The sequence below is a fragment of the Cryptotermes secundus genome, unplaced genomic scaffold (genome assembly GCF_002891405.2).
Source record: "Cryptotermes secundus unplaced genomic scaffold, Csec_1.0 scaffold63, whole genome shotgun sequence".
NCBI classification, from domain to species: domain Eukaryota; kingdom Metazoa; phylum Arthropoda; class Insecta; order Blattodea; family Kalotermitidae; genus Cryptotermes; species Cryptotermes secundus.
The window spans coordinates 173,656-201,392 of record NW_019725836.1 but is presented as its reverse complement, the minus strand read 5'-3'; the positions used below and the strand labels follow the sequence as shown (position 1 = coordinate 201,392).

The 27,737-nt window shown below is 43.1% G+C and overlaps 1 protein-coding gene across 1 annotated transcript in view; it reads left to right on the top strand.

Moving 5' to 3' along the window:
• LOC111863506 (homeobox protein OTX1 B-like) overlaps positions 1-27,737 on the top strand; it is a 128,534-nt gene that overhangs the window by 95,157 nt on the left and 5,640 nt on the right. The window contains exon 3 of the mRNA XM_023849861.2: positions 12,121-12,275. Within this exon, the coding sequence (XP_023705629.1) occupies positions 12,121-12,275 (155 nt within the window). The remainder of the gene's footprint in view (positions 1-12,120; positions 12,276-27,737) is intronic.

The window sequence follows — 27,737 nt, the reverse complement described above, 5'->3', positions numbered from 1 at the left end:
TGTTAGTTTTTCCAAAGAGTAAAGACTGTTCACACATAATTTTTTTCCGTCATCTTGCCCGGAAAATGAAAGCGACAAAGATTTAAATACGGTAATCGCGGTGGCCACGAATCTGTGACAGAAGTCAACTGTTCACAGCGTGACGAGCACGTATGTCTTTCCTTCGTGACATCTGAGCGAACGAGAGTAGCAGTGAATTTCATATAATGCTCGGACTTTATTGGCATGGGGCCAGTTATCATCCACATGCTAATTTCACGCCAAATACCAAATTTGATAGCCTGCAACGTTACATCATGGGCATCGTGAGTATTTTCTTTGCTGTAATATCTGTTACTTCGGCTGTTCCATGAAGGTGTCCCAAGGATTAATTCATAAGTACAGTACTACGCCATTAATACGTATTGGGGAAATGGCGGTGTAGCTCCTAGGCTTCTTAACCTCGAGAAGAGATGAAGCTGAGCGGTCGGCTTCAATCGACTGACACTTTACCCTTAAGGGAAATACCCTAGGTGCCCATTTTATAGGAGACTAGGACCGCTTAAGGGTCGGTCTGGACTAAATTAAAAGGAGAATAATTTCTTTGCCTCCGCTGGTAATTGAATCCTGACTCCTCGTTAGTCCAGCCCATGGCCTACTCGCTATACCGGCTCTTTTGGTCATCTATCACACCTCGTAGAATAAGACAAAAAATACACTGAGTGACGTCTCCTGAAAGCCCCTTGCAGCCTCGAAACGTGCAGGCCTGTAGTTCTGTAAGGCCGTAACTCCTATCATCTGCGTACCTATTATTATTTTTTATATTATTATTGTCAGTCGGGTGAGACTGAGTCCACTTGCTACTGCGGCCGCTATTGGCCTATTGTACCAGCCCCAGGTGATAGATGATGGTGGTTGTGAAGTAGTGGGTGGAATTAAGATTGGTAAGGAAGCCAAAGTACTCGGAGAAAACCTGCCCCAGTGCCACTTTGTCCACCACAAATCCCACATGACTTGACCCGGGCTCGAATCCAGGCCGCCGCGGTGGGAATCCAGCGACTAAGCGCTTGAACTATGGCACGGCCTCTCTACGTGTGTGTACCTCACGTTAGCTGTATTTTTATGAACTCACACTTAGGAGCCAAAGAATTAGCGACTTCTTCGGGCTTGCTTCTAATCGAGTTCTGATGTCTTCAAGTTTTCTTTCCGCCATTTCCTTTCCTCAAACACCGAACCTGTATCCCGCGACTTTGTTGAGAGATTGTGAACTGTGCCGTCACTATTCTTTCTAAGAAACGTTTGACGGAGTTTCCTGCATGAAGAATTCAATGAAATGGCATCATATAAGAATTTCCCATGTTTAAAACTGTATTTCCTTTTCAACACTGCATACATACGAGAGCACTGCAAAATAAATTTCTGCATCTCGAGGACTACTAGCCACGCTAAACATGCAAGGCTATCAAGACAGCAGTGGACAGGCTTGGGCGATAAACTTTCGAGTCGGCAGGTCTAAGACTAAATTGGACTTTCCGTATTAAACATTCAGTCCGTACCTCACAGAAAACACATTACGACTCAGCTACAAAGCTCAACCGGTTAATGCTGTTTGGTGAAACAGTCGCTGTTTATTGTGAAAACCATACGGAACACACAGATACACTTCCAAATAATATATAAGAATTCAGTTCGTACCTCACAGGAAACACATTACGTCTCCGCTACAAAACCCATCCGATTAATGGTGTTTGGGGAAACAGTCGCCGTTTATTGTGAGTACCATACGGAACACACAAAAAGTCAAAGTCACATTGCGACTGACGATCAGTCAGTCAGTCAGTCAGTAAGTCTTGGTGTCGAGCTCCATCTGGTACTCATGACCAGATACTAATTACCGTTTGACAGTTACAGTCATATTTATGTGGGTAACATATAGTTACCAATATGCTCTACAAATCGAATAACTGGATTTTTTATTTTAATTAATAAATACCATCCAACGTCGTCATTCTCATGCTCGTTGCAGTAAAAGATGTACTCTGCATTTCTGATGTTTCCGCTACTCCCTCCGTGGAGTCTGTTCCTTTCCTCGCTCGGCCAACTTTGTATTGATTGACATAAGAATAGCAAACATAGCCTCACACTCATGTCAGGGGCGGGGAAGGAAGAGAATTTCAAGTGTGATTCTTGTGGTATGGCTGAGACCCCAACAGTTGTTTTACTCCCCTCCCTGTTCATTGATGACGTATAATCCGCAGAAGACTCACATTATCGCCAGATTTGAGCGCACCATCGGTTCGGACTCGGAACTAACCTGCTGTGAGAATTTGTGCAGCTGCAAAGAGAGATGAAGAGGGGACGACATTTTTGTTCGTTCCGTTACATCGACTTGATTTTCAATTCAATTCACCGACCGAGTTTCCCATCTGTGACAATTGAATATCAGTTCTCGAATTGAAAACGGAGATGATTCCTGGGGGGGGAGGCTATAGCACCGATAGATGTTCATGTACCATGAAAATATCGACCTATCGCGGGCCCGTAAACAAGTACAACTATACTCGGTGTGGATTTGTGACGCGGAGGAGACAAATTGGTTCACACCTAGACGCTTCAACGTCTTCTTTTGTTTTCTCGTATTTATTTCGTTTCCTTAATTCCTTCTGCATTTCTGCTCGTATTTATTTGTTTATTTTGTATATATTCATCGCCACTGTAATACCCGCTGAGAATGCAACGAGAAATCTTACCTTTCGGTATGTGAGCTTTCTTTGCTATGAACCACATTTTGTCTCCCGTATTCCTTCACGGTTTTGCTTCTTGCGGAATGATAAGTCGAGGCATTTTTTGGCACAACTTTCCCATGAATAACACGGGAAAAAAAAAACACAATCTAAACTCTTTGCTTTATGTAAAATACCATGCTTTATATGGAGCACTCGGTAGCGTAGTTCGTTGAGGCACTATGCTACAAACCGGGAGGTTGCGGTTTCGATTCCGGGCATGTAGCACGAATGGGGGAGATGAGAAATGCTTATAGGATATTGGTGGGAAAACCAGAAAGAGCCACTGGGAAGACCAAGGTGTAGGTGGGTGGACAATGTTATATTTTAGCGTCCTGTTGCACTGATTTATGTCCATGATTTATTCTAACCGTCTTACAGTGCATACATTTATTCACCTTACTCTTCTCTCTTGCACTACATGTTTCAGCACAAAAGTGCCATCTTCAGGTGCTTTTCGATGTACGTCAAACTACTTCATTGCGTGCCCTGTTGTCTTTATACTAAACTATATATTCATCACATATATTGATAAATTTTAAATATTAAAAATATTAAAACTGTTCAGGATTTGTCATCCTTATGTCGTATCTCAAGACGCGAGTCACACCTATCTTCTTCTATCGGAGTATTCTTCCTACTTTCGTGTGTGTATTGTGCTTTGTGTTGTGTCTTGCTCCTGTGACTGCGTGTGTTATACTGCTGGACAATATTTAAATGGATCTTAGAGACATAGGTTTGGATGGTATGGATTGGATAGATATGGCACAGGATAGCTTTCAGTGGAGGGCTCTTGTGAACACGGTAATGAACCTTCGAGTTCCATAAAATGCTGGGAAATTCTTGAGTAGCTGCTGAATTGGCGGCTCCTCCAGAAGGGCTCAGCTCCATGAGTAAGTAAGTAAGTAAGTAAGTAAGTGGTAGAATCGACCTACTCTCCTGGAGTTCGTCTTGACGCGCTGAGAAAACCAAGAGGGACGGCGGAACATACTACCGTCATCTTCAGGATCTGACTCTGAAGATGAAGCAGCATGCTTCTCCGGAACCTCCATGTTGATGTAGACAACTACACGGCGGAAGATATTATTATAGTAGACAGAGCGTCCCAGGAGAAGAAAGTAAATATTCTGGGTGGTCATAGAATCGGTCATTCTAAGCAAGAACTGTATATCTGTACATGTGTCCTATTCCGAACTGTTTCCGAGATAGAGCTACACTGTACATTGTACAGACAAGCAACACGCCATGTCCTCACACGAGTTGCACCGAGATAGAGCTATTTCACTGTACACTGTACTGACGAGCAACACGCCATGTCCTCACACGAGTTGCAAAGTGCATTGATTTTGAAGGTGCATACAATATTTTCGAAAATGTATTACTTTTAGGTAAACTGCACCAACCGTGTCACTTGAACAATAAATACCGATATCAGAAACAGCACTTAAGAGTTTTGGAATTGCAGAGTGAAATAGCTCTGTCTCGGAAACCGTTCGGAATGGGACACATGTACATACACTTATTCACTTTTCTGCATAGAATGACATACTGTGGCCTCCCTGAACACTGACCTTTCCCTTCTGGGACATTCTGTATATAGAATTGTGTGATCAATATTGACCTTGACTTCAATATCGCGAAGGCAGGCTGTGCTGTGATGTGCGGCACCTTTCCTCCCATACAGGGTGCCTTCTAAGCTTGTGACTCACCGTCCATCTGCCATTGTCCGAAAAATTGTTTTCCCCTCGGGAATGTCTATGCCTTGATCTCAGACTTACTTTTGTTCCCTCCCTCAAATTTTCCTCAAATGCCTTTCTGTCCCATTCTTAATTTGGAGTTCTTCCCGTATTGTTTGCGTCTTTGGTAAATCTCCAGCCCTGTTAACAGAATGGTAAACAAAACAGTTACAATATTACCATTTTGTCCCTGTACAATGGCCCTAACTGTACTTTTTGTTACCTTTCAGCCTGTGTCCACCTGTAATGACATTTCTTTTACATTCAGGTTTGAATAAGACTGCGTACAAAGCTGGCTAACCGCTACTTTCTAATGAGTACCTGGCCTGGGCTAGGGGGGGGGGGAGTTCGACAATCAGGGATTCAGAATAGGAGTGCCACAGGACAGGAGAGTCTTCAGCCGTATCCTTGCTACAGATGCATTTTGTTCTTCATTTGTTTAAACAATGTAATTCCTTTCCATCCAGTCTGTATATTGAAGATGAAGGCATGTTTGACTCTCTATTTTATTAAGTACAGTGCGGTCTCATTTTATGTGAATTTGAAATAGTGCAACTTACGAAGAAGAATCAGTAAGGTCACAAATGGAAGTAAAGCAGCTGTAATGAATGTAATAGGTTTCCTATGTATATCACTAGGTAGCAGACGCGCATGAGCATGTTCAGAAACTGGTTTCAGTAGTCAAAATGGCGTCCTTGCTAGAGGTGTGTACTACTGAAAAGAAGCGTTCTCTTGTGAGGTTTTTCTTGTGCAAAAGTACTTGGTGTGAAGGATATGCATTTGTTTACGGTGGTGAGTGTGTGTTGCGTAAAACATTTCACAAGTGGATCGAGAAATTATCTCACCGACGTCAGAAAGTCGCAGATGATGCCCGACCTGGTGCGGAAGTGGCTGAGACAACAGTCAAAAGACTTCGGTGCTGTGGGTTTCGACGCAATGATAAAGCGATGGGACAAGTGTATCAATGTTGGTGGAGGGTATGTCGAGAAATGAATGTCTTTCCCAGGTTCTAATATCACATGTTTTACGTTTTATATCAATTTGTGACCGGTTTACTGACTCTCCCTCGTAATGTGAAATATTAGTATATTCATACTTTTTGTTCAAAGTTCGAAATAATGCGAGTCCATCCCCCCCCCCAAAAAAAGAAAATTTCGACAAGGATCACGTAAGTGTTTCAGAACTATGAGAAAACTTGTCTTGAACTATGTGACGTCTGCAGGTAAACGTCCGTCTCATAAAATGCGAACGCAGTGTACCACGCCCTGAAGGCTTATGACTGGTAGCTCCATATGTTTACCTCAACACAAGATGGAGGTGACTGTTCAGGTTCACGATTCTGCCAGCTTTACTCCCAGGTGAGAAACCCCCGGTACCCATTGTATAGGAAACTGGGTGGGCCCCAGAACCGGTCTGGACGCTGTAGAGAAGAGCAGGATCTCTTGCCTTTTCCGAAAATCGAACCCCATACTGACCGAGCTATCTACGCCCCCAGTAGCATTTCATAATATCTGAGCGTTCTAGTACAGTTGTGCTCGGGAGATATTTTGTTCGAGTCTCAGCACGGACACCGGCTGTATTTACTCAGGATTTTCCATGTTTTCCTCAGTCCCTGCGGGGAAGTACCGGGACGGAACATGGATGAAATCACGAACGCTTCCTTTCCAATCCATCAGTCAATCTACCATTAGACGTGACGTAACACAGCTGCTGTCAGAAACTCATGTGACTTACAGACTGAAGAACCCCATGCAATTTGGTAATTGGATACAAGCCTTTTGGGTAGTACCCATTGCATCTGTCTTCAGGTGGAAGGAGTGTATTTCTCCGGAACGATGTTACCAAACTACACGGCGCCACGTCTCGATACCTCCATCGGTACAGCGGTCTGTAGCGAGACTGCCAGTAACTTGGTAGTAAGTTGGGGCTCGTCAGGCAGGGGGGGGGGGGTAATTATGCATCCCCCACGCTCAGTTTTTGGAACATAAATAGAAATCGATAAAATGGACGAAATATGACAATAATTGCAAGTTTGTTTCTATTCGTCAATTTTGCATTCTCTATGCAGACAAGTATAAAAATACTACGTTACAAAGGTTTAAATGTAACATTTTAAGCGAAATTTTGGCTACCCCGCCATCCGCCCCCTAAGGAGAAGGATAGCTCAAGCGGTACGACAGTAGGATATGGGATCGATGACCGGGTAATCGGGGTTCGATTTGCGGCAGTGTTAAAAGAGTTATTTCAACTGCGTCCAGACTGGCTCTTGAGTACAGGGATTCTCTCCCGAGGGTAAAACTTGGCTCTATATGAAAGGTTTTGGAACCATACGCGCTTATCAGGAACTTGGCTCTATATGAAAGGCTGTGGAACCATTCGCGCTTATCAGAACGCAAGTTTTGGTTCAGTAATATAAAAATATGGCCAATAAATTAGGGTGGGGAAAACTCGACTAAAATTTTTCGATTTTTTTACACATGGGAAGGCGGGGGGGGGGGTTGATGTGAGTCAGAGTCAGGGAGTACAGTTGCCTGTTTCAAAGCTTTCTCTTTTTTTCCCTGACGCTGCGGGTCCATCCAGACCGTCCCGTGCACACATTCGCGGGGTAAATCCGGCTTAACGTCCGGCGCTCGGAGAAGCTCTGATGGCAAGGGGGGGGGGACACACAGCAGCAACCCCTCACTCCCCACACCCCCATATCTGTGCTGAACACTCACATTCGTGTAAATGTTGAACACCAACGTCACTTCCGGGACAGTAAACTTCTGCTGAAATTTACCCTCTCTAGTGAGATACGGAGTTCTCACACCCGTGATTTCAACGGTTTCTTGGGCTATAGCATGTGACGCCGTGAATCTATAAAGTTGCCTGTGTACTTGATTGAACAAAGCTATAGCGACGGCCTGCATGGCCCGGGTTCGATTGCTGACAGGGCAACTTTTTTTGTCTTCTCCACATTTCCCATACCGGCTCTGGGGCCCATCCGGCTTTATATTCAATGAGCATCGGGGGTTCTTTCCCCGCGAGTAAAGCGGCCAGGGCTTGAATCTGACCACACACCTCTAGCTAATCTCGAAGTCATGAACGGTGGAGATATACCTCCACTCCCTCACGTATCTTCATGGATTATTGCTTAATTATTTAATGACACAAACAACTTTTAACTTTTCACTTTTACATGAAAGGCATATGGAAAATAATAGATGTAGTTTCACGCATTCTTAACCTCGGCAGTTGATGGCGGTGAGTGGTCAGCTTCACGCTCCGACCGCTTTACGCCTGCGAAAATAATCCGCGGTAACCATTTGATATCCGGTCACGGTAGTCGAGCGGTCTAAGGCATGCACTTTCTTCGCTCGCTCGGAAGCCGGGATCGTGGGTTCGAATCCCACTCAGGGCATGGATGTTTAGTTTGTGTGTGTGCGTTTTTCTGTGTTTGTGTACAGGTAGAGGCCTTGCGGCGAACTGATCACCCGCCCAAGGAGTCCTACCGAATGTCAAAGATCTAGAAAAACCGAAGTGAACGGAGAAGTTCATGGGGGTAGGCCTACGCCCACTGGGGCTGTATTGCCAAGGAAAAAAAACCATTTGATAAGCTGGGTGGGTCCTAGGATCAATCAGAACGCTGTGTAAAAGAATCGAATCCCAGTACCTCAGCTTTGAAGCCCGTGGCATAGTTACTTTACTTTCTGGTTCTGACCGTAACAGCTCACAATTACTGAACAGCAGAAGCTCACAAACTCTTCACTGACTCACTGAACTCAATTAACTGTCTCCACTATCCTGCTTAAAATTTCTCGGCAAGGACCTCAGAAAAAACACTGTTCCCCAGTTGCTGTTTAATTACTGCTTTTGAAGCATGCTTGTTGAAGGAGCCGTTGCTTAGCAACGGTTGTTTATTAGCTGCTTCTTTCACGGTCGTTGCATAGCAACGGGTCTAAATGCCACATTTTGTAATGTGGCTTGCAAGGGAGTAAATGAGTGCAGAAGAGTCAAGGGACATGGTGCATACAGTGGTGCCAAATGTAGCATTGCGGAACTGTTCTAATGAAGTGTATGTATACATACGATCAGTTAGGAATCGACTAAACCTATAACCCTGAATACTACGATATAAGTTCGTTAGGTTGGCTTCGACAAATTCTTAAGATAATTTACGATATCGTGAATGTGACAGATGCGAACTTGGCAACATCGCATTTCGGTTTCCGACGCTCCTCTGAACACGCTGAACTGCTACCGGGTTCCAGGAGACCCCACTTCCATTTTGATTTGTCAACCACAAGCAAACAAAAGTCAGTAAAGCTATCCCTTTAACAGGCCATGGAGGGCCATAGGATTGTGAGACGTCGAGGCTCCCACATTTTCTAGACAATAAGTTCACAGATGGCAGTGAGTTTGTCAGCCTTACGCGCCGGCCGCCCTTTACCCCCAGGAAGATTCCTGGTACTCATTTCTGTTAGAGGCTGGCTCGACCCCAGGACCATAGAGCGCTGAAAGAATTAGGCACATAAAAATCCACCTCAACGGAACTCGAACCTGCGACCTTCCGGCTTGTAGCATAGTGTTTCAGTCAACTACGCTACCGCGTGCTCCTGCCGAAACTGTGTTCAACCGCCAAATTCTACTGAAGAATGTAACTATATGTAGTTGGTCTTCACGTTTTATCCCAGGCACTTCCCAGGCTTGGACTGTAGCTGCGTGTTCCGTCTGAATGTGGACTGGTCCATTACTTAACTATGAAAAGGGTCGCTGTAATTATGCAGAAGATTTCGTGACATGCGCACAATGGTGAATGAAATTTCATATCGGCCCAGCTATGACGCCAGTTGTTTATTCAACAGCTGCTAACTGGCAGTCCATTGCTTCGGTTCAAATGTGACGTAGTAATATTTGATTATTTGATCGGTTTTGTTTATTTTGTTTCAAATCGCTGATTTTATTGTCTTCCTACATTCCGTTCATCGCTGGAGGATTTCCAGGCCAGATGACGTCAGATGTAACGGTTCTTCTGTAACATTTATTTCCATCCCATCCTTGCACGGTAAGGCCTGAACGACCAAGGAATCAGGGGTCGATTTTCGACAGAAGCAAGAACATTTTCACTACCTTACAGCGTCCAAACCGGCTCTGGTGCCACCGACCCTCATATTCAGTGGACAAGAGGAGTAATTTCCTCCATCTATTCCGTGGTTAAGAATGTCTGGATCTATACCTCCACTCCACACGCCTTCATGGCTTTGTGCTTAATTAAACACGGTAGCAGGCTCTTGTGAACGCGGTAATGAACCTTCCGGTTGCATAAAATGTGTGAAGTATAAGCAGCTGAGCAACTATTAGCTTCCCATGCAAGTGGCTGCTCCACTCACTGTGTTAACTAAGATGTGGGCTTCTCACAGAGGCGACTAATGCACTGATACCCTCTTCTGGGATGTGACGCTGATTAATGCGGTAGTTAATCGACGATTCGGAGGAATTTGCTTCATATTTAGAGCTGAGAATAGGCCAAGCAAGTGGGGAGCAAGAAATGATGAAGAAAGCTGACTCAGCGTGTTTCCCGTTCCGTATATCATCGACACCCTGAGGCAGTAATCTACTCCTAAACGTCGGTAAATTTCGGCCTCAGTACACCCCCCTTTTTTATTGTTAGTGGGTTGGGACTAAGTCCCTTGTACTGCGTCCACTTCTGGCCTATTTCACCAGCCCCAGATGATAGGTGATGGTGATTTTGGAACAATTTGTGGAATGAAGATTGGCAGGGGAAACCGAAGTACTCGGAGAAAACCTGACCCAGCGCCACTTTATCCACCACAAATCCCACTTGACTAGACCCGGGATCGAACTCGGGCCACCGCAGTGGGAAGCCAGAGACTAACCGCTTGAGCTATGGCGCGGCCTTAGTACACTTCATTTGCTGCATGCAATTGGCAGTGCATTTCTATGTCGTGTTATTCATGAAGCGAAATATAAGAACACCCGGTAGATACATTAGGGTCCGGGAGAGCTCTGTCGGAGTAGCGACGGGATGAACGGCCCGCGTTCGAATCCCGGCAACNTATAGGTGCATTGTAACTGTACAAACAGTGAACCTAAATTCTAAACCAATTGTCTGAATTTTATGGATTTTTTTTTTGTGGGATTCACAAGAAAGATATTTATGTGCCCCTTTCACAGATGGGAACTGACATTTTACTGACAGATCCACTTTGCGTGCTAACCTGTATGTATTTTATTAACAAGTCTGAAGCTCACAGTTTCACGTGATTGGGTTTGGATTGGTAATCGGATTTACTGAACACTTGCAAACGTAACTACAAAGAGATACACAGTCTCACTGAGTTACATTCTCCGTAGCTACAGCACACATCAAGCTTGCTCAGTCTTCAATAACCGTTGCTTGGTATCTGCTTCCAACCGCGAACCTTCCTCTTTCTCTGGGTTCTCAAACTCTCCCTGGCCTCAGCTGCCAGCTTTTCACAACTGCAACTCAATCAGAGTTTCTGAACGAATTGCGGTTGACCGCCACTCAGTCCGTCTTGGCGCCAAGCCTTTGAGACTCACGACCAGAGATCTTTTTGAAAGTGAACCCTTGCGGTCATAGTCCTTATGTAACATCCACTCTCACGATGAAGATATGTGTCTGTCTTATGAATATGCCTGGCCTTTATCAAGTTATGTGTTGCACCTATAGCTTGTTATTAAGATCTTATGCTACAACGGCTGCTTACTCACTTAGACGGTCGTACGCTTCACCACAGTCAATTTTAAGCCTCTTATATTTAACATGTCTTGCTTTGCTTGCCCTATACCGCGAATACGTCCATTCTTATGATTCTGTATGATTTCTGCTTTTCGCCTGCACAGTGTATAAGCCTATACATAGGGTAGGTTATATCACACCGGCACGTACTACACCAAATGTCTCTTCCATTACTGCGTGCTTTATCATTTCCGGGAAAAGAATATGTCCGTAGAACTGTTCCCTAGCAACGGCTGTTATACGATCGCCTGCTTACACAACTGCTATTTGGCAACAGGTCTACATGTCAGAATAGTAAAACAAAGCTGCTCATTAAAATAATCAACCCCTACCTCACATTCAAGAGGGCACGCGGTAGGGTACTCGCTTAAACCGCTATGCTACAAGCCGGAGGTCACGGGTTCGATTCCTAATGAGCTTATTGGATTTCTAAATTGACCTACTCCTTCCAGCCGTTCTATGGCCCGGGGGTAGACACAGCCTCTAGCAGAAATGAGCACCAGGAAACTTCCTGGGGGTAAAAGCTGCCGGAGCGTGAGGCTGACAACCTCACCGCCATCTGAGGGCCGATTTTCTACAGATTGTGAAATCCACGACGTCTAACAACCCAATGGGCCTGTATGGCTTATTACAGGGATAGCCTTACCTTTATCTTACCTCACAGTAAACGCATTTTTATCCACTAAAGAGACCATCCTGTTAAGACAATACAGGGAAGTCTGTTTACTGAGAGAACCATTTGGAGCGCATGCGTATTCTGTATGGACAATGCGCTGTGTATGGTAAAGCCCCTGATGTAACCTGTGCTGAACTGCCAGTACTAATCTCAGTATTTACCGCTTTGGCTGCGGTATACTTCTAGGGGTGAACCCCCGTAAGCAGCGCCGAGAGAGGACGACGTTCACGCGGGCGCAGCTGGACGTCCTCGAGGCCCTGTTCGACAAGACCCGCTACCCAGACATCTTCATGAGGGAGGAAGTGGCCCTCAAAATTAACCTTCCGGAGTCCAGGGTTCAGGTACGGTATCTGTTTGTAAATTTGAATGGACGGATAATTGTAAAGTAAAGGTGCCGTGTGTAAGACACTGTTTTCAATTGTCATTCTGTGGCTGTAAAGTGAATATTTCCTTTTATACAACAGTAGGAGCATAACTGGCAACAAAATTAGTTTTTCCCAAATTAAGACATCAGAGTGCCCAACACCACAGTATATCATGCTGTTAACTCTTTAAAGATTAAAATTGTAATTAATATAATATACAGGGATTCAGTCGGTACCTCACAGGAAACATTACGTCTCCGCTATGAAGCCCAACCGGTTAATGCTGTTTGGAGAAACAGTCGCTGTTTATTGTGAGAACCATACGGAACACACAGATACACTTCCAAGTAATAAGAATTCAGTCCGTACCACACAGGAAACACATTACTTCACCAATACAAAACGTAACTGGTTAATGCTGTTTGGGGAGACAGCCGCTGTTTATTGTGAGAACTATACGGAAAACACAGATACACTTCCAAATAATATTGTGATGTGGACGGCCCGACACTCGGTAAACACCCCCTTCCAGCAGTGACGTAACAGCATCGGAGCAACTGCCGCTGCTACGGTAACAGGCCAGTCAACACTCCGTCCCCTCCACCGCGGTGATGTAACAGGGGACTCCGCGGTTATTACGTAGCGATAAACAACTCTCGGCAGTGTTCCCCAGCAACGCCTGTAAACAAGACGTTACGCAACAGTGATAGATATCACGTAAGTGTTTTCTGTGTTGTCAGTGCCGAAGTTACTTAACAGGAGTATTCGTCAGTGAGAGGTAGTAACCAGTCAGTTGCAGTCTAACATTCGCCGGAGTGAATGGAAACAGGAACGTATTTGTGATAATGCCGATGGCAGTAGTTGGGAAACTGTGAATTGTATAACTGTACGAGCGAATGTGGAATAAATTCGCTATATTCAATACGGCGTAAAGTCATTTGTCGCGTGACATACAACCAACACGTGACAATATATAAGAATTCAGTTCGTACCTCACAGGAAACACATTACGTCTCCGCTACAAAGCCCAACCGGTTAATGCTGTTTAGGGAAACAGTCTCTGTTTATTGTGAGAGCCATACGGAACACACAAATACACGGTGTGAGCAGAATGCACAGTTCTTGTATGTTAAAGGAGGTGGTGCATATAAATACCATTGGACATTAAAACCTTAATTGCTACTGAGGATATCCAGTTAGAGTAGTTACTAGTTTGCACACTTGCAGAGCCCACAGTCGGAATGGATAACGCTGTATGAATGAAATAATGACAAATTCTGAACAGTCTACTACAATTAATACTTACATAAAGTACCTCTAAATGCCGTATTTTGTTGACAGTAATCTCCTCAGCGTAAGCGCGAACCAGCTCTACAGAAGAAATGCGTCTCCTTCTTGCACTAAAGAGTTTGGAATATATCCATGAGATGTCAGCACGTTCTTAATGTCGATACTGAAGAGTTTCATATGGCACACCTTTCCTACACTGCGTCTGAAACATCTCTGATAGCGCGTCACCATCAGAGAGTAAAGTACATTTCTGCGTCATGATCAGAAAGTTTCTAGACTCAGCTTCCAACATATGATGCCAGTGATGTCGTTCAACATAAGGTTTCCTTCGTTGTGTGTGACGGGGCACTCGGTTGCATTGTTGGTTGAGGCACTATGCTATAACCAGGAAGGTGCGGGTTCAAGTCTCGAAGAGGTAGTTGGATTTCTTTCAGTTGACCTAATCCATCCAGTCGCACTATGGCCCTGGGGTCGACTCAACCTCTAACAGAAATGAGTACCGGGAATTAATTAAATTATTTTCCTGGGGAGTAAAGCGCAGCCAGGCTGAAAACCTCACCGCCATCTGTGAGCCGATTGTCTAGAAAATGTGGGAGCCTCGACGTCTCACAACCCTATGGACCTTCACGGCCTGGTACAGGGATAGCATTACTTTACTTTACTTTTCTTTTTTTTTACTTTGTGGCGTGCAGTCAGAAATGTCTTAGAGTTTAGTAATAACAGACATGTGAAATTCGGGGGAAATACCAGGCCAACCGTTAGGTACTCAACAAGAGCTTAAGCAATGTTCACTAGTCTGGGTGTTCGGGGGGAAAATCTATTAAATCACATTAGGAAGTAGTTTTCTTAAACATTTTAAGGGTCAAGAGAAAACAATAGAAGAGGAGCTGAAGAGGGAAGCAATAGGCACGTTATTACGGGCCGCGCCGTAGCTCAAGCGGTCCGACTTCGAACCCAGGTCTGGTCATGCGGAACCTCTGTTCAAATGGCCGGTCTCAGGACCTTCCGGATGCACGTTAAATACAAGGCAGTGTGAATCTCATATAAATGTAACTGTTGCCTCACAGGAAGCCGGTACAGAGCAGTCTGTATAGCGACTGGCTAAGGTCTGGACTGCTGAAGGGTCTGAGTTCAATACCGGTAGGGCCAAGAATTTTGTCTTCCCCACGTCATCCAGACCGGTTCTGGGGCCCACCCAGCCTCTTGTTGAATGACTGCCTGGGATAATGTGGCCTGGACGCGGAGCTGATCCATCACCTCCAACTAGCGCTGAGGTCAAGATTACTTGGATCTATACATCCACTCCGCAATACAACTTCATGGCGTAGTGTTTAATTAGTTAAGCAGAGGAACAAATTAACCTTTTTCTCTATGAAGAAACACTTTACATCTCCATAACAAGGAACCAGCGAATAAAAGTATTTAGAGAAATAATGGCTATGACTTTAAGAATTATTTGTACGTGTTATGGTGTCACGCAACCTTCCTCCTCTTACGTGGGCCCGCAGGACCTCCCATCTTTGCCCCAAGTAATATCGCCATCAGAGGCCGCACTAGAAGCAGGTTTTGTAGTCCACAGTGTGTTAGTGTGACACGGTATTTCATTATGATCCATTTTATTACTGTCACGTGCAGACTGATTACGCGTGACTTATAAGACGGGTTAAGGAGTGAATGATTGGATTTACTGACACCTTGTTCACATAACTCGAGACTTCAGGCAATAAAACGCTATTGCCTCTCTGCACACTTTACAGTTCACCGTTACCCACACACACTAGGGTTCTCGGTCTTCACTAGTTGTATCCTTGCAACGGATTTTTAAGTTTTACTGTCACTTCAAATCACATATGAAGTTTTCTTTGCACAGTCTGATTCCTCCCTTGCCATTTCTTTTCAACCCCCATAGATTCCCATCTTCAGAACTCGACCCGTTTCTCAAATGAACTCTTCTATGGAACTCAACTTTTGGCAACAACTGAAAACTTTTTTATATCCACTTTGTGTGGATCAGGCAGGAAACACGGTCTCTGTTGTTAAGACATATTTACTGATCCGTTGCCTAGCAATGGACGTCTTATAGTTGCACGCATTTTTCTTCCGGGGAAATGTATTTACCAAGTCGTTGTCTAGCAATGGGTTTATACGTCATAGTATAATTGTCTCATGGAACTAGATCATTCAATTAATCTCCCCTGCAATTATCTCTGACTAATATTTTGCAAGTTTTCTCTGGCATGCGTGCTACATAGCTTGCCATTTATACCATTCCAATAATGTTTATAGAGGAGTACAAGTTATGAAGCTCCTCATTATGCAGTTTTCTCCAACCTCCTGTCACTTCATCCCCCCTCCGTCGAAGAGCGCAAGAGAATGCAGAAATATGCACAACACTTCCAGATCTGTACTTCAATCGCAAATTGACGAGCAACTGTCTCGTGTGTATGCATTGCGTGCTGGCTTCGTGTTGGGGCCAAACTTCGTTTCTCCTTCCACCAACTGCTCCATATGCATTAACCATTTCCCACTGGCCCCGCGTAGTCTCGGTGCAGACTTCGTCGATAAGTAATACTCGTAAGTTAACTGACTTAACACCTGAGGAGAACAATATAAGTTGAATGCGTTTGGGAGGAAGGTGCTGAGGAGAATATTTGGACCCAAGATGGAGGAAGAGACAAGAGAATGGAGAATTAGCTTCATAATTTGTATCCATATATATAGAAAATAAAGGTGACCTGTGCTTAACTAATTAAGCATTACGACATGAAGGCGTATGGAGAGTGGATGTATAGATTCATGTTTTCTTGACCTCGCGAGTTGTCAGCTTCACGCCCCTGCTGTTTTAACGCAAGAAAAGAGCCCCCGGTATCCATTGGATAGGAGGCTGGGTGGGTCCCAGAGCCGGTCTGGACGCTGTAGAGAAGAGAATATTCTTGGCCTTAATGGGACTGGAACTCCGACCCCTCTGTCCTCCAGTCCGTAGCCAGTCGCTATACCGACTGCGCTATCCATAACCATATAAACAGGGCATAATTTACGAATTGGAGGAAATTGTATGAAAAGTTTGTCAGAAAAGCCTGAAGGAAAAAGGCCACTAAGAGGACACACGCAGTCACAGGAGCAAGACACAACACAAAGCACAATACACACACGAAAGTAGGAAGAATACTCCGATAGAAGAAGATAGGTGTAACTCGCGTATTGAGATACGACATAAGGATGACAAATCCTGAACAGTTTTAATACTTTTAATATTTAAAATTTATCAATATATATAACGAATATATATTTTAGTTATTTTAGTATAAAGACAACAGGGCATGCAATGAAGTAGTTCGACGTACATCGAAAAGCACCTGAAGATGGCACTTTAGTGCTGAAACATGTAGTGCAAGAGAGAAGAGTAAGGTGAATAAATGTATGCACTGTAAGACAGTCAGAATAAATCATGGACATAAATCAGTGCAACAGGACGCTAAAATATAACATTAAGGGTATTTTCTTTTGGTGTGGACCCGATTTTATATTAAGTGGGTCTCTTGCCACAACGGCATGGCGCGTCCTCAGATTGGGATTGGAGGAGACGGCCTCCAGATATGGAGGGTAGCTGCATTTGAAGAAGCAGTAGCAACAGTTGACAGCTGTCCAGTCTGGGGGTTGGAAGTGGGGATCACAAAAACAATAAGCTTGTTACGGAATGTCACAATAGAACTCGGACCTGGACAATTAGTGGAGGGCTCTTGTGAACACAGTAGCTATGCAACTGGCGGCTTCTCAAGGAGGGCTCGGCTCCATGAAGTGAGTTAATGGACTGGTTTCATGTGGCTCGCGACAGAGCCCAGTAACTTGCTGCTGTGAACACGGTAATGGGAAATCTAGTTTCCTAATTCCTGTAATTTCTTCAATAGCTGAGCGATTATTAGCTCCTTAAAAAAGACTCAGAGACATGGAGCTACTTACTGTGCCAACACCCAGGATTCAATTGCTCTGTGGAAGACATGGCGTTGGGTTGCGAAGAGGAGCAAATGGAGGGAAGTGAGCAACAAAATGGGGCTGGCTACAAGCCGCTGCTGGAATCCAGTCGGGGGACATTCCTCCCGGCTCGAGCTTCTGGTTCTGCTGTGTCACAGTAGGGCGTGGAGCTCTAGCAATGCCGATGCTTGATTTGGTGATACTCATCTGGTGCTTGCCGCTGTCCTAGGCCCTGCCAAGTTCATCAGAATAAAAATACATAAATATACAGTTCGAACATCGCAGGAAACACATTACTTCTCCGCTACAAATGCCAGCCAGTTAATGCTGTTTGGGGAAACAGTCGCTGTTTATTGTGAGAACCATACGGAATACGCAGATACACTTTCAAATAATATACATGAATTCAGTCCGTACCTCACAGGAAACACATTACGTCTCCGCTACAAATGACAACCGGTTAATGCTGTTTGGGGAAACAGTCGCTGTTTATTGTGAGAACCATACGGAACACACGAATACGCTGTGTGAGCAGAATACAAGATTCTTGGATATTGAGGCTAGTGGTACCTGTGTTTCCTTGCGGTATTTCCGTCTCCGGTTTGACTTTGTAGCGGAGACGTAAGGTGTTTTCTGTGAGGTACAGACTGCATCCTTAAATATTATTTAGATTAAATTTAGGCTTCGAAAATACGAATATGTACAAGGTATCTCCCCTTCTGTATTGTCTTGTGTGCTCCCTCGCTACTGTTTACTCCTCTCCCTCGATTTCTATTAGAGAGTCATTGGTTCTTCCCACCCCTTGACTAACATTGTTTGCCTATTCATTAGGGCAGAGATTCCCAAATGGGTCTGAGCTCTTGCCTCCAGGGAAAGAGAAGGGTAATTTGTGTATCGCAGACTACTGGTTCCTTTGCATGTTATGCCCTGCATATTTATGACTGCAGTGCGGGCTGGATGTGAAGGTGGCGTATTGGTGACACACTAGATTTCTGTTAGGAGGGGCTGGGCTCGAATCTCGCTAAGGATATCGAAACTCGTGTGAGATTATTTATGGTTTCCTTTAGTCCCTCCAGGCAAATGTCGGGACAGTGGTCAGATGAGACTACAATACTGCAAGAATGTAGGCGATATCTTCTGTGCGGTCCGTAAAAAGTGAAGCTACCCCTGTAGCAGGCCATGGAGGCTCATAAGGTTGTGAGACATTGAGGCTCCCACATTTTCTAGACAATCGGCTCACAGATTGCGTTAAGGTTGTCAGCCTTACTCTCCAGCCGCACTTTACCCCCAAGAATATTCCTGGTACTCATTTCTATTAGAGGCTGAGTCGATACCAGGCCATAGTACGGCTGGAAGGGCTAGGTAAAATAATATGATGATAATTGATTGATTGAATTGGAAGGTATTGTGGCCTGATTTAAGGTACTGTGACGACATTCGAACACATGACCTCCGGAATACGTATCCGAAAGGCCGCCTCTTGCGTCAAGTTTCTCAGTAAGAACCAGAGTTCTTGAACAAGACGTGAAGTCTCCTCCTTGGAATATTTAATTTAGTATCTTGTGCTGATTAAATCGCATTGGTAGAAGTAAATCACGCACGAACATTCTTGTGTGTGTGTGTGTATATATATATATATATGAGACTGTGGTGGTCATTACTATTATTATTTTTATTATTAGAGTAAACCCTCGCTGATCCGGATTAATTGGGAAGGTCATCCGGATTAAGCGGCAATCCAGATTAATGAAGCAAAAGGTAGCTTTACAAAAAAAAAAAAGAAAGCTTAGTAAACAAATAAGTTGGAAATTTAATAATATATATAGTCCTGATGAAAATAAATTAAAGAAATGTATATATCACTGCAACGATTCCTTCCTCTGTAAGAAGCTGAAATCCAGGGTCTCCTTCATCCAGCTGAAGCCAATCTTCGATATTTTCTTGCGTGGTTTCAGTCTCTCCAGCTGCCCTCAACGCAGTCTGAAAGTCCTCTTGCTCCTAAATCTCATGTGCCTTTTACAGTAAGTACTCAGCTGTAAACAGAATTTTTCATATTTCGATCCGTATTATCCGACACGAGGATTAACTGTAACTGGATTCGCGAGGGTTTATTATTATTATTATTATTATTATTATTATTACAAATATATTACGTCTTTAGAATGCTTGAAACTGCACGACTTACACCAGAGGAAACCCCCGTCCTCCCCCGATCATGCACTGATCATTATTTCAGTTTTACTTTTACTCATTTCTGTAATGAGGCACGAGGTATCATAGTTACTTGAGGCACTGTGCTACAAGTCGGACGGTCGTAGTTGCGATTCCCGATGAGGTCACTGCACTTTTCAATTGACCTAATAGCCCTGGGGTCGACTTAGCCTCTAGCAGAAATGAGTACCAGGAATCTTCCTGGGAAGTAAATGGCTGCCTACGCGTAAGGCTGACAATCTCACCGCTATCTGTAAGCCGATTGTCTTGAAAATGTGGGAGCCTCGACGTCTCACAGCCCTATGGGCCTCCACGGCCTCTTACAGGAATAGCTTTAAGTTTTACTTATATTCTGCCCTTCTTTCTTCGAAAGTGTTTGTCCTCACTCTCTTAGATAGTTTTCGTGTTCAGCATTTTCGGCCTTCTGCTAGATGCGCAGCAACTGTTAATGTTGTTTGAAGGGGCGTTAATGTATATAAAGTGATAATTACTTTTCTCGGTCTTACCTTATGATGGACGTGACACTTTTCATTAAAATACTCATCTTTTTTATTGCATATGTACGTATATGGGTTTCCGTTCTTCCTCACAATTGTAGCTTTGATTTGTATTGATATCTTTATTATTGTATAATTGTATTATCTTCTTTGTTGCTAGTTTTTGTTTGTTATTCTTTCTTTGTCTTTCTGACTCTGCCACAGGTCTTTGGGCTGCTGACTCAGAATGTAAATAAATAAATAATTAATTAATTTAAAAGCATATTACATTTATTATTATTATTAAATGGAGAATTACGAGCACACGAAATTCATTTTTGCAGGATTATAGCAGACAAGTTGAATTGGCTTGTATACGCTAGAAATGGACAATGAATGAATACTAACATTGAGGATTTCTTTTATTGTAAAGCATTTTAACTGTATACTTTTTAAAAGTAGATTATTTTTAACGCTCTATTTGAGTTCGGTTATTAACCAGTATTTATTATGAATTGATTTAGTGTATATTCCGAATGGGAGAGAACATAAAGGAAATGTCATTAATCAGATGAACGTTTTGTAAACGAGCAGAAGTTTAATTGAGTTTCATAAAATGAAATTTCCCTGCGGGGTAGGATATTAGGGAAATTAAAAAGCAAAAGTGGTACGAGGACAGGAGAAAGTTGTGTGTACGTGTTCTTTCAGTTTATGGATTTTATTCGCGTATTGTTATAACTTTCAAATGAAATGTTGTTATTTTGACTTCGCCATGCGTTACTCTTTTGTTTGCTGTATTAACATCTGCCGATCGTGTTACAATCGACCATGACTCATTATCTATTCATAAAATATTGAATCGCGAACGATTTATGTTAAACTGAGGTTACGTACAGATTTAAATGAGACAATATGTTATTCATTAGGTTTGTGGAAGTATACATTTTAAATCTGTCCGGTGCCCGACTCACTGGTATCTGCTGGGCAGAACACAAAAAGCAAAACATCGCTGGCAGCGCCACACATGAGGGTTTCGGATCATCGCCCCACACTCCCCCAACCCCCGAAGTGTGCCCCGAACAGGCAGCACATTATCATATTGTCGGATATTATGCTAGAGGCTTTTATGAGCCGAGCCTTTGCTGGTTACACAGTGAAAAAGGATATTTTATAACCAATCCTGTGACAGGAAATAATCCTAAGCCAGTATAATCTGTTTTATATTCTCATTACCTTTTTCCGAGAAAATAATTTTAATATTTGAACTTTTCTGGTTGTCACTGTTGAGAAATTTTCAGTCTCAAATTTTTATATGAATACCTTGTTTCATTGTACCTGCTTGTTTTCCAACAAACCTGTCGTAATGACATTCTTATGAAAGAATGAATGGCAGAGAGAAACTGACTTTGCCTCGAAACTCCGCATGTGGCAGGAGAATTGTCATTTTAGCGGCGGTTGTCTTTCCAAAAGGAACATTGTACTTTGCATGTTTACAATTTCACCTACGACTTTTCGTTATGGAAGAAACCGCATGGGGCAGACAGACAGACCCAGAGACTTACGGATTTGGACGCGAAAACCATACGTCTTTAGACTTGGGCGCTTGATTCGAGCTGTGACTAACCTGTGTGTTGAAGTCTACGTCACGTGATGTGTTCACAGGACATCGCCAACATTTCTGAGAAAACATCACGGAATATTCTCTATATTCGCAAATTGCTGCACTGCTAGTTATATATCAGTATGTAACCAGAAATTCCTGCCATCGGCCATCTTGGCACAGGGTTTTTGGTTTTCCTCCGTCTTTAAGCAAACGCTGATATGATTCGCTAGTTCAAGTTGATTCAGGGTGCTTCCCATGCAGCCCTCCCGATTTAAATTCGTCAAAATCAAGCTGACAAAGCGAAGCTATTCTACCCCAACACCTAAAAACAAAACAAGTGTCTCACTGCTCTTTCATTATACCCCTCGACAAGCTCCTAAGGATAAGGAAGAATGCAAAGTTATTTTGCACCTTGTAGCTCAGTCACTACAGTGAATAGGTTACTAACTGGACACCTGAATATTCGGGGTCATATTCACAGCTACGAAGAGAAAACTTTCTCTCCTCTGTGGCGTCCAGACCGGTTCTCGGCAACTCTAACCTCCTATGTAATGAGAACTGGCATCTCATCCTGTGGAGCGAAAACCTGCATCTACTTCCAAAGTTAAGTACATGTGCATTAACCGGTTGAACTTTGTAGCGGAGACGTAATGTGTTTCCTGTGAGGTACGGACTGAATTCTTATATATTATTTGGAAGTGTATCTGTGTGTTCCGTATGGTACTCACAATAAACAGCGACTGTTTCCCCAAACAGCATTAACCGGCTGGGTTTTGTTAATGAGACGTAATGTGTTTCCTGTGAGGTGCGAACTGAATTCTTATATATTATTTGGAAGTGTATTTGTGTGTTCCGTGTGGTTCTCACAATAAACAACGACTGTTTTCCCAAACAGCATTAACTGGTTGGGCTTTGTAGCGGAGACGTAATGTGTTTCCTGTGAGGTACGAACTGATTCTTATACATTATTTGGAAGTATAATTGTGTGTTCCCTGGACAAGGAAGAAGATGTGATTAAAAAAAAAGGAATTGTAATCATAAAATCCTGTCATTGGATGAGCAACAATCCTTTGCACCTCCACAATATAGATCTAAATTTATCAATACTTATACAGTTAAAACCCTTTGAAAATATCATACACAAATGTTTGATGCTCATCCAAATTATGCAAAAATAATGTAGAAACACATGTAAACTTTTAAAATAAAACAAGAGCACAGATAGGGTCTATTGTTAGGGTTCGCGCATTTAATGCCGGACTGCTGGCTAGAAGTCAGTTTGCATCCGGAAGGTCCTGCGACCGGCCAGCTCGACCAAGGTTTTTCCATGGTTTTCTTCGGTCCTAGGGCAAATGCTGAGTTGGTACCCAAATTCCACGTTGCACTTCATGCCTCAAATGCAGCCCTCCCATTGTTAACACAAAATTTCGCCTTAATATACCCCTCCCAACGTTAGCAATAACAAAATAAAAAAAATCCTATCATATGCTCTATCTTTAACAGAAGGACAAGCGGACACTGCCTGGGAACCTTCAAAGTCGGAATATAGTTTCTTACTCCCCCGCCAATATGGTGTATGATTCTCACAATAAACAGAGACTGCTTCTCTAAATAGCATTAACCGGCTGGGCTTTGTAGCGAAGACATAATGTGTTTCTTGTGAGGTACAAACTGAATTCTTATATATTATTTGGAAAATTATCTGTGTATTGCTTAACTATTTGTAATGAATTAAATCTCTAAAGGGTTTCATATTATGGCAGGTGGTATTATCAACCCTGAGGATGGAGGCGACATGTTCCTCCGAAACTTTCAACTGACTACACGGCATTATATTGCAGAACACAGAAAACTATGTACTTTACCACCGTTGTGATAACCTCACGCCCTATATCAGTGAAGTATAGTTTTAGGTGATTTAGTGTCATTAAATAAACAAATGCGGAGCAAGAAGAATCTCCTTTAAGGACAGAGAAGTGACGCGGAATATTTCAATATGATCTTTGCAGAAAGAGCAGGAATCTCAGAGGGACACTGTGCCTCTCCCTGTCGCAGATGAGTGTAACAATGTCGCCATTCTAATCATCTCTGGCTACAGCGCATGGATAATCCGTGCTTTCAACGCCTGAGCATTAGGAACGCTCGACGCGACATCTCCAGGGGCTTTATCATAATAATTTATTATAACCAGAGAGGAGAAAATAATTGACGTAACATTTTTTGTGGGAAACTCATTTTAATAATAGCAGCATTCATTTTTGTTTAGTAATTACATTGCATTTTGCTACTTTTGTAGCTATATGTATGATTAAAGCTAAATATTATGGCGGCAACAAATGTTTCCTCTTCCCCGAAAGCTTTTGCATAGCCACGCAGAATTTAGAAATAATTTTGTAAAAGGTAAATACCCACATTGCATATATTAGTAACAAAGGCTTCGGTTTAATAATCAATTCGATTTACAGCCAGAGGCTTACAGCAATGATGAAGAGGCTTTGTGTTCTAAATTGTAACGATAAAGACCTCTGTATGTAAATTGGAGATTCAATTACATATAAAACGTGTTCTGCTACCAGAATTCATACCACATTGTGAAAAAAATTTTATTGGCGTAAAAATGTAGGTTTCGACACTGTCTATTTTGGCAGTTACTAACGTTTCAGAGGATTCTACTGTCATTATGTTGTGAGCTACAGCTTCTTTCGAATCTTCTGTAATTGTCTGTGAGATTACACATTGTCAGAACAGAGTAAAAAATAAAAAAGGAAGGGGTTTCCCTCACGGAAACAATTTTTTTTTTTATCGGTTTGCAACATGTTTCAACCTAGGTAGGCCATTTTCAGATGATTTCCTCATGGATCACCGGATGACGGTCTGTCTAGGCTAAATATATTGTCACGTGTTTTAGTGACTATAGATGGGGTTTCTATTAGTGAATAGATTTATTGATCGCTTACAGGTCGTAACTACAAATAACTATAACGCTATTGCCGACTTCCACACTACAAGTCACTCCACGCTATGCTCACTCGGTCTAAATTTACTAGTCTGTACATGGTAACGAATCTTAGCAATGGAGATTTTTCAGTTTCTGTTACCCGCTGGTAACATTCCACAACTGAACCCTCAACTGCACTGAACTCACTCACTGAACTGAATCCGGTCTGTCTAGTCATACAGCCTCGGGGCGGACCCACAGAGATCACCGCCTGCATCACCTCTTCTGTTGCTGTGTAACGTCACCGCGCACACGTATGCTGCAGTCGATGCCTAGCAACAGCTGGTATTTACAGAGTCACCTTTTAACAACGGTTCTATATGCCACAGTATTTTGAACTAATAAATAGACATGCATTTCTTTGTGTGGCCTCAGCCCCATGATTTTTATCTTTAAACTCAAACGGGTTACGACGCTGCAAGCCTGTGAATACAAGTCAGCGTCGGACTGGATAGCGTCGATATTAGGTTCATTAATTAATATGGATCATTTGATGGAAAGAGATTTGGAAGGAGAGATCGAAATACTCGGAAGGACACATGCCTCGGTGATTTTTCGTCCACCATAAATCCCACACATTCTCACCTGGAATTGACCCCCGGCCGCAGCTGTTGGAAGCAAGCGACGAACAACCTAAGCTAGGTTACCACTCTGACACGGCGTCGTAATCCAAAATACCGTATCCAAAATAGAAACATCAAGTTATGAAATATAGAGGAGGACGCTGAGAGGCCCCAGAGTTGAGGCGGTCTGAACTCTCCAGAGAGGCGACAAATGTGAAATAGAACACCGATTGCTAGGCCGCTGTCACTACAATAACGAACCAGGAGGGCCTTGCGCCTGGCGAAGTCCATCGAATTCTGTCGTTGTTTTCCTCGGTTCTACGACAAATGTTGACTCGATACACAAATTCCAAGTAGGCCCCCCTCCATATTTTTAACATAAAAATGCATTAACTGTTAAAATCAGCATTCCCAAAAGCATGATATAGGGCCCCTCCAGAATTTGGTGAAATTTTCTCTTTCTCTCTCCGAGAAGTGGGCCGAGAGAGAAAGATTCTGAAGTGAAATGCAACATATACACGTACATGACGTTAGAGGTTTCCTCTGTCTCCATCATTTTTAAGCCGAGATGATTTTAGCAAAATTATTGGCCGTAACAGCTTCAAATTCTACGTAAACAACAGTGTTAGTTCAATTTCCATTTTCCTGAATCATATTTTGAGCGATGTTTCAGGTTCGGGGTTTAACTTTTTTATTGGCATCAATGGTGCCTCAGATACAAACATTTCGGGAACCACCATCGTTTGGCAGCTCACTCGTGGCAATATGAGCCACCTGTCATTACGTTACGAGGTAGTGTGTTTCCTGTGAAGTACAAACTGAATTCTTATATATTGTTGGGAAGTGTATTTGTGTGTTCCGTATGGTTCTCACAATAGACAGCGACTGTTTCCCTAAGCAGCATCAACCGGTTTGGCTTTGTAGCGGAGACGTAATGTGTTTCCTGTGAGGTACGGACTGGATTCTTATATATTATTTTGAAGTGTATCTGTGTGTTCCGTATGGTTCTCACAATAAACAGCGACTGTTTCCCAAACAGCATTAACCGGCTGGGCTTTGTAGCGGAGTCGTATTGTGTTTCCTGTGAGGTATGAAGTGGCTGTTTGAATATAAATATTCAAATCAATTCCATACGTCAAACTGTTACCATGGATTCCGACTCAACTTGTGACAAATCGCAAAATATTAATAAATTTGAAATAAACTTTTAGTCTTTTTCCATGATAGAAATTTCGCTTGGCATCGCAGTACCATTTCAATTTCTAGGATCCCTCCATAGCCTACATTTTTAATCCGTATTTATTATTTTTTGTATCCTATCCACACCATGTGAAGCTGAGACCTTTTTGCGTCACCCCCCTCGGAGAGGGAAGGGGGTGCGGTATTGTAACAGCAATATGCAACTGCCGCCCTTTTGCCATTGTTGTTTCGATCCTGGCCACAGTAGCGAGCAGTCTGCCCCCCCCCCGTTTCCATTAGCCTCTCTCTCTGCCACAGAGGATTACGCTACGGGGACTCGGACTGCATACAGGAGGACAGGGGTGCAAATGACTGAGCCAGTATTTGCACATCTTTCATAGCGAGAATAAGGGGGTAGGGGATGAAATGTGGTTCTGTATAAAGAAAATTGTTGTAGATAAAGATGGGAGGGGCGTTGCAATAGGGGTGAGTGAATTGAATCATGAAATCACATCAACTGTTTAAAATGGCTTCATCCATGAAAATGTATAGGAAATATAAGGGAAGAAATAAAGGGAGGGGGTGTGAAAGAGACAAATTGAGTTTCAATATGTCAATGAATTGAAGATTAGGATCCAGTGACGGGGTTAGTGGAATTGAATCAATATTCAGTAATATGAAATAGAGAAACGAGTGTCAGGTTATAATGGATAAGTTGTCAGTAAAACACAGTACATGATAAAGCGAATTATAATAGGGGAAATCCGGGTAATATGAAACGGCTGGGCAATAAGCAACGCTAAGTTTACACTTCTGCATGTAGACGGAGCGCCGTGGCGGGTATCAGAACTGCTGTTTTGTTTGTTGTATCGAGATGATTTATATTGTTTGGTGGATCAGGAAATTGTTTTGTTTATCTCTGTGTCGCTTGGAGACCCCATCCTGCCAGCCGCAATGTGGTCCCGGGGTCGACTCAGCCTCTGACAGAAATGAGTACCAAAAATCTTCCTGGGGGTCAAGGGAGTCCGGCGCGTAAGACGAAAACCTTACAGCCATCTTTGAGCCGATTGTCTAGATAATGTGGGACCCTCGACTTCTCCCAACCCTATGGGCCGCCACGGCCTGTTACAGGGGTAGATTTACCTT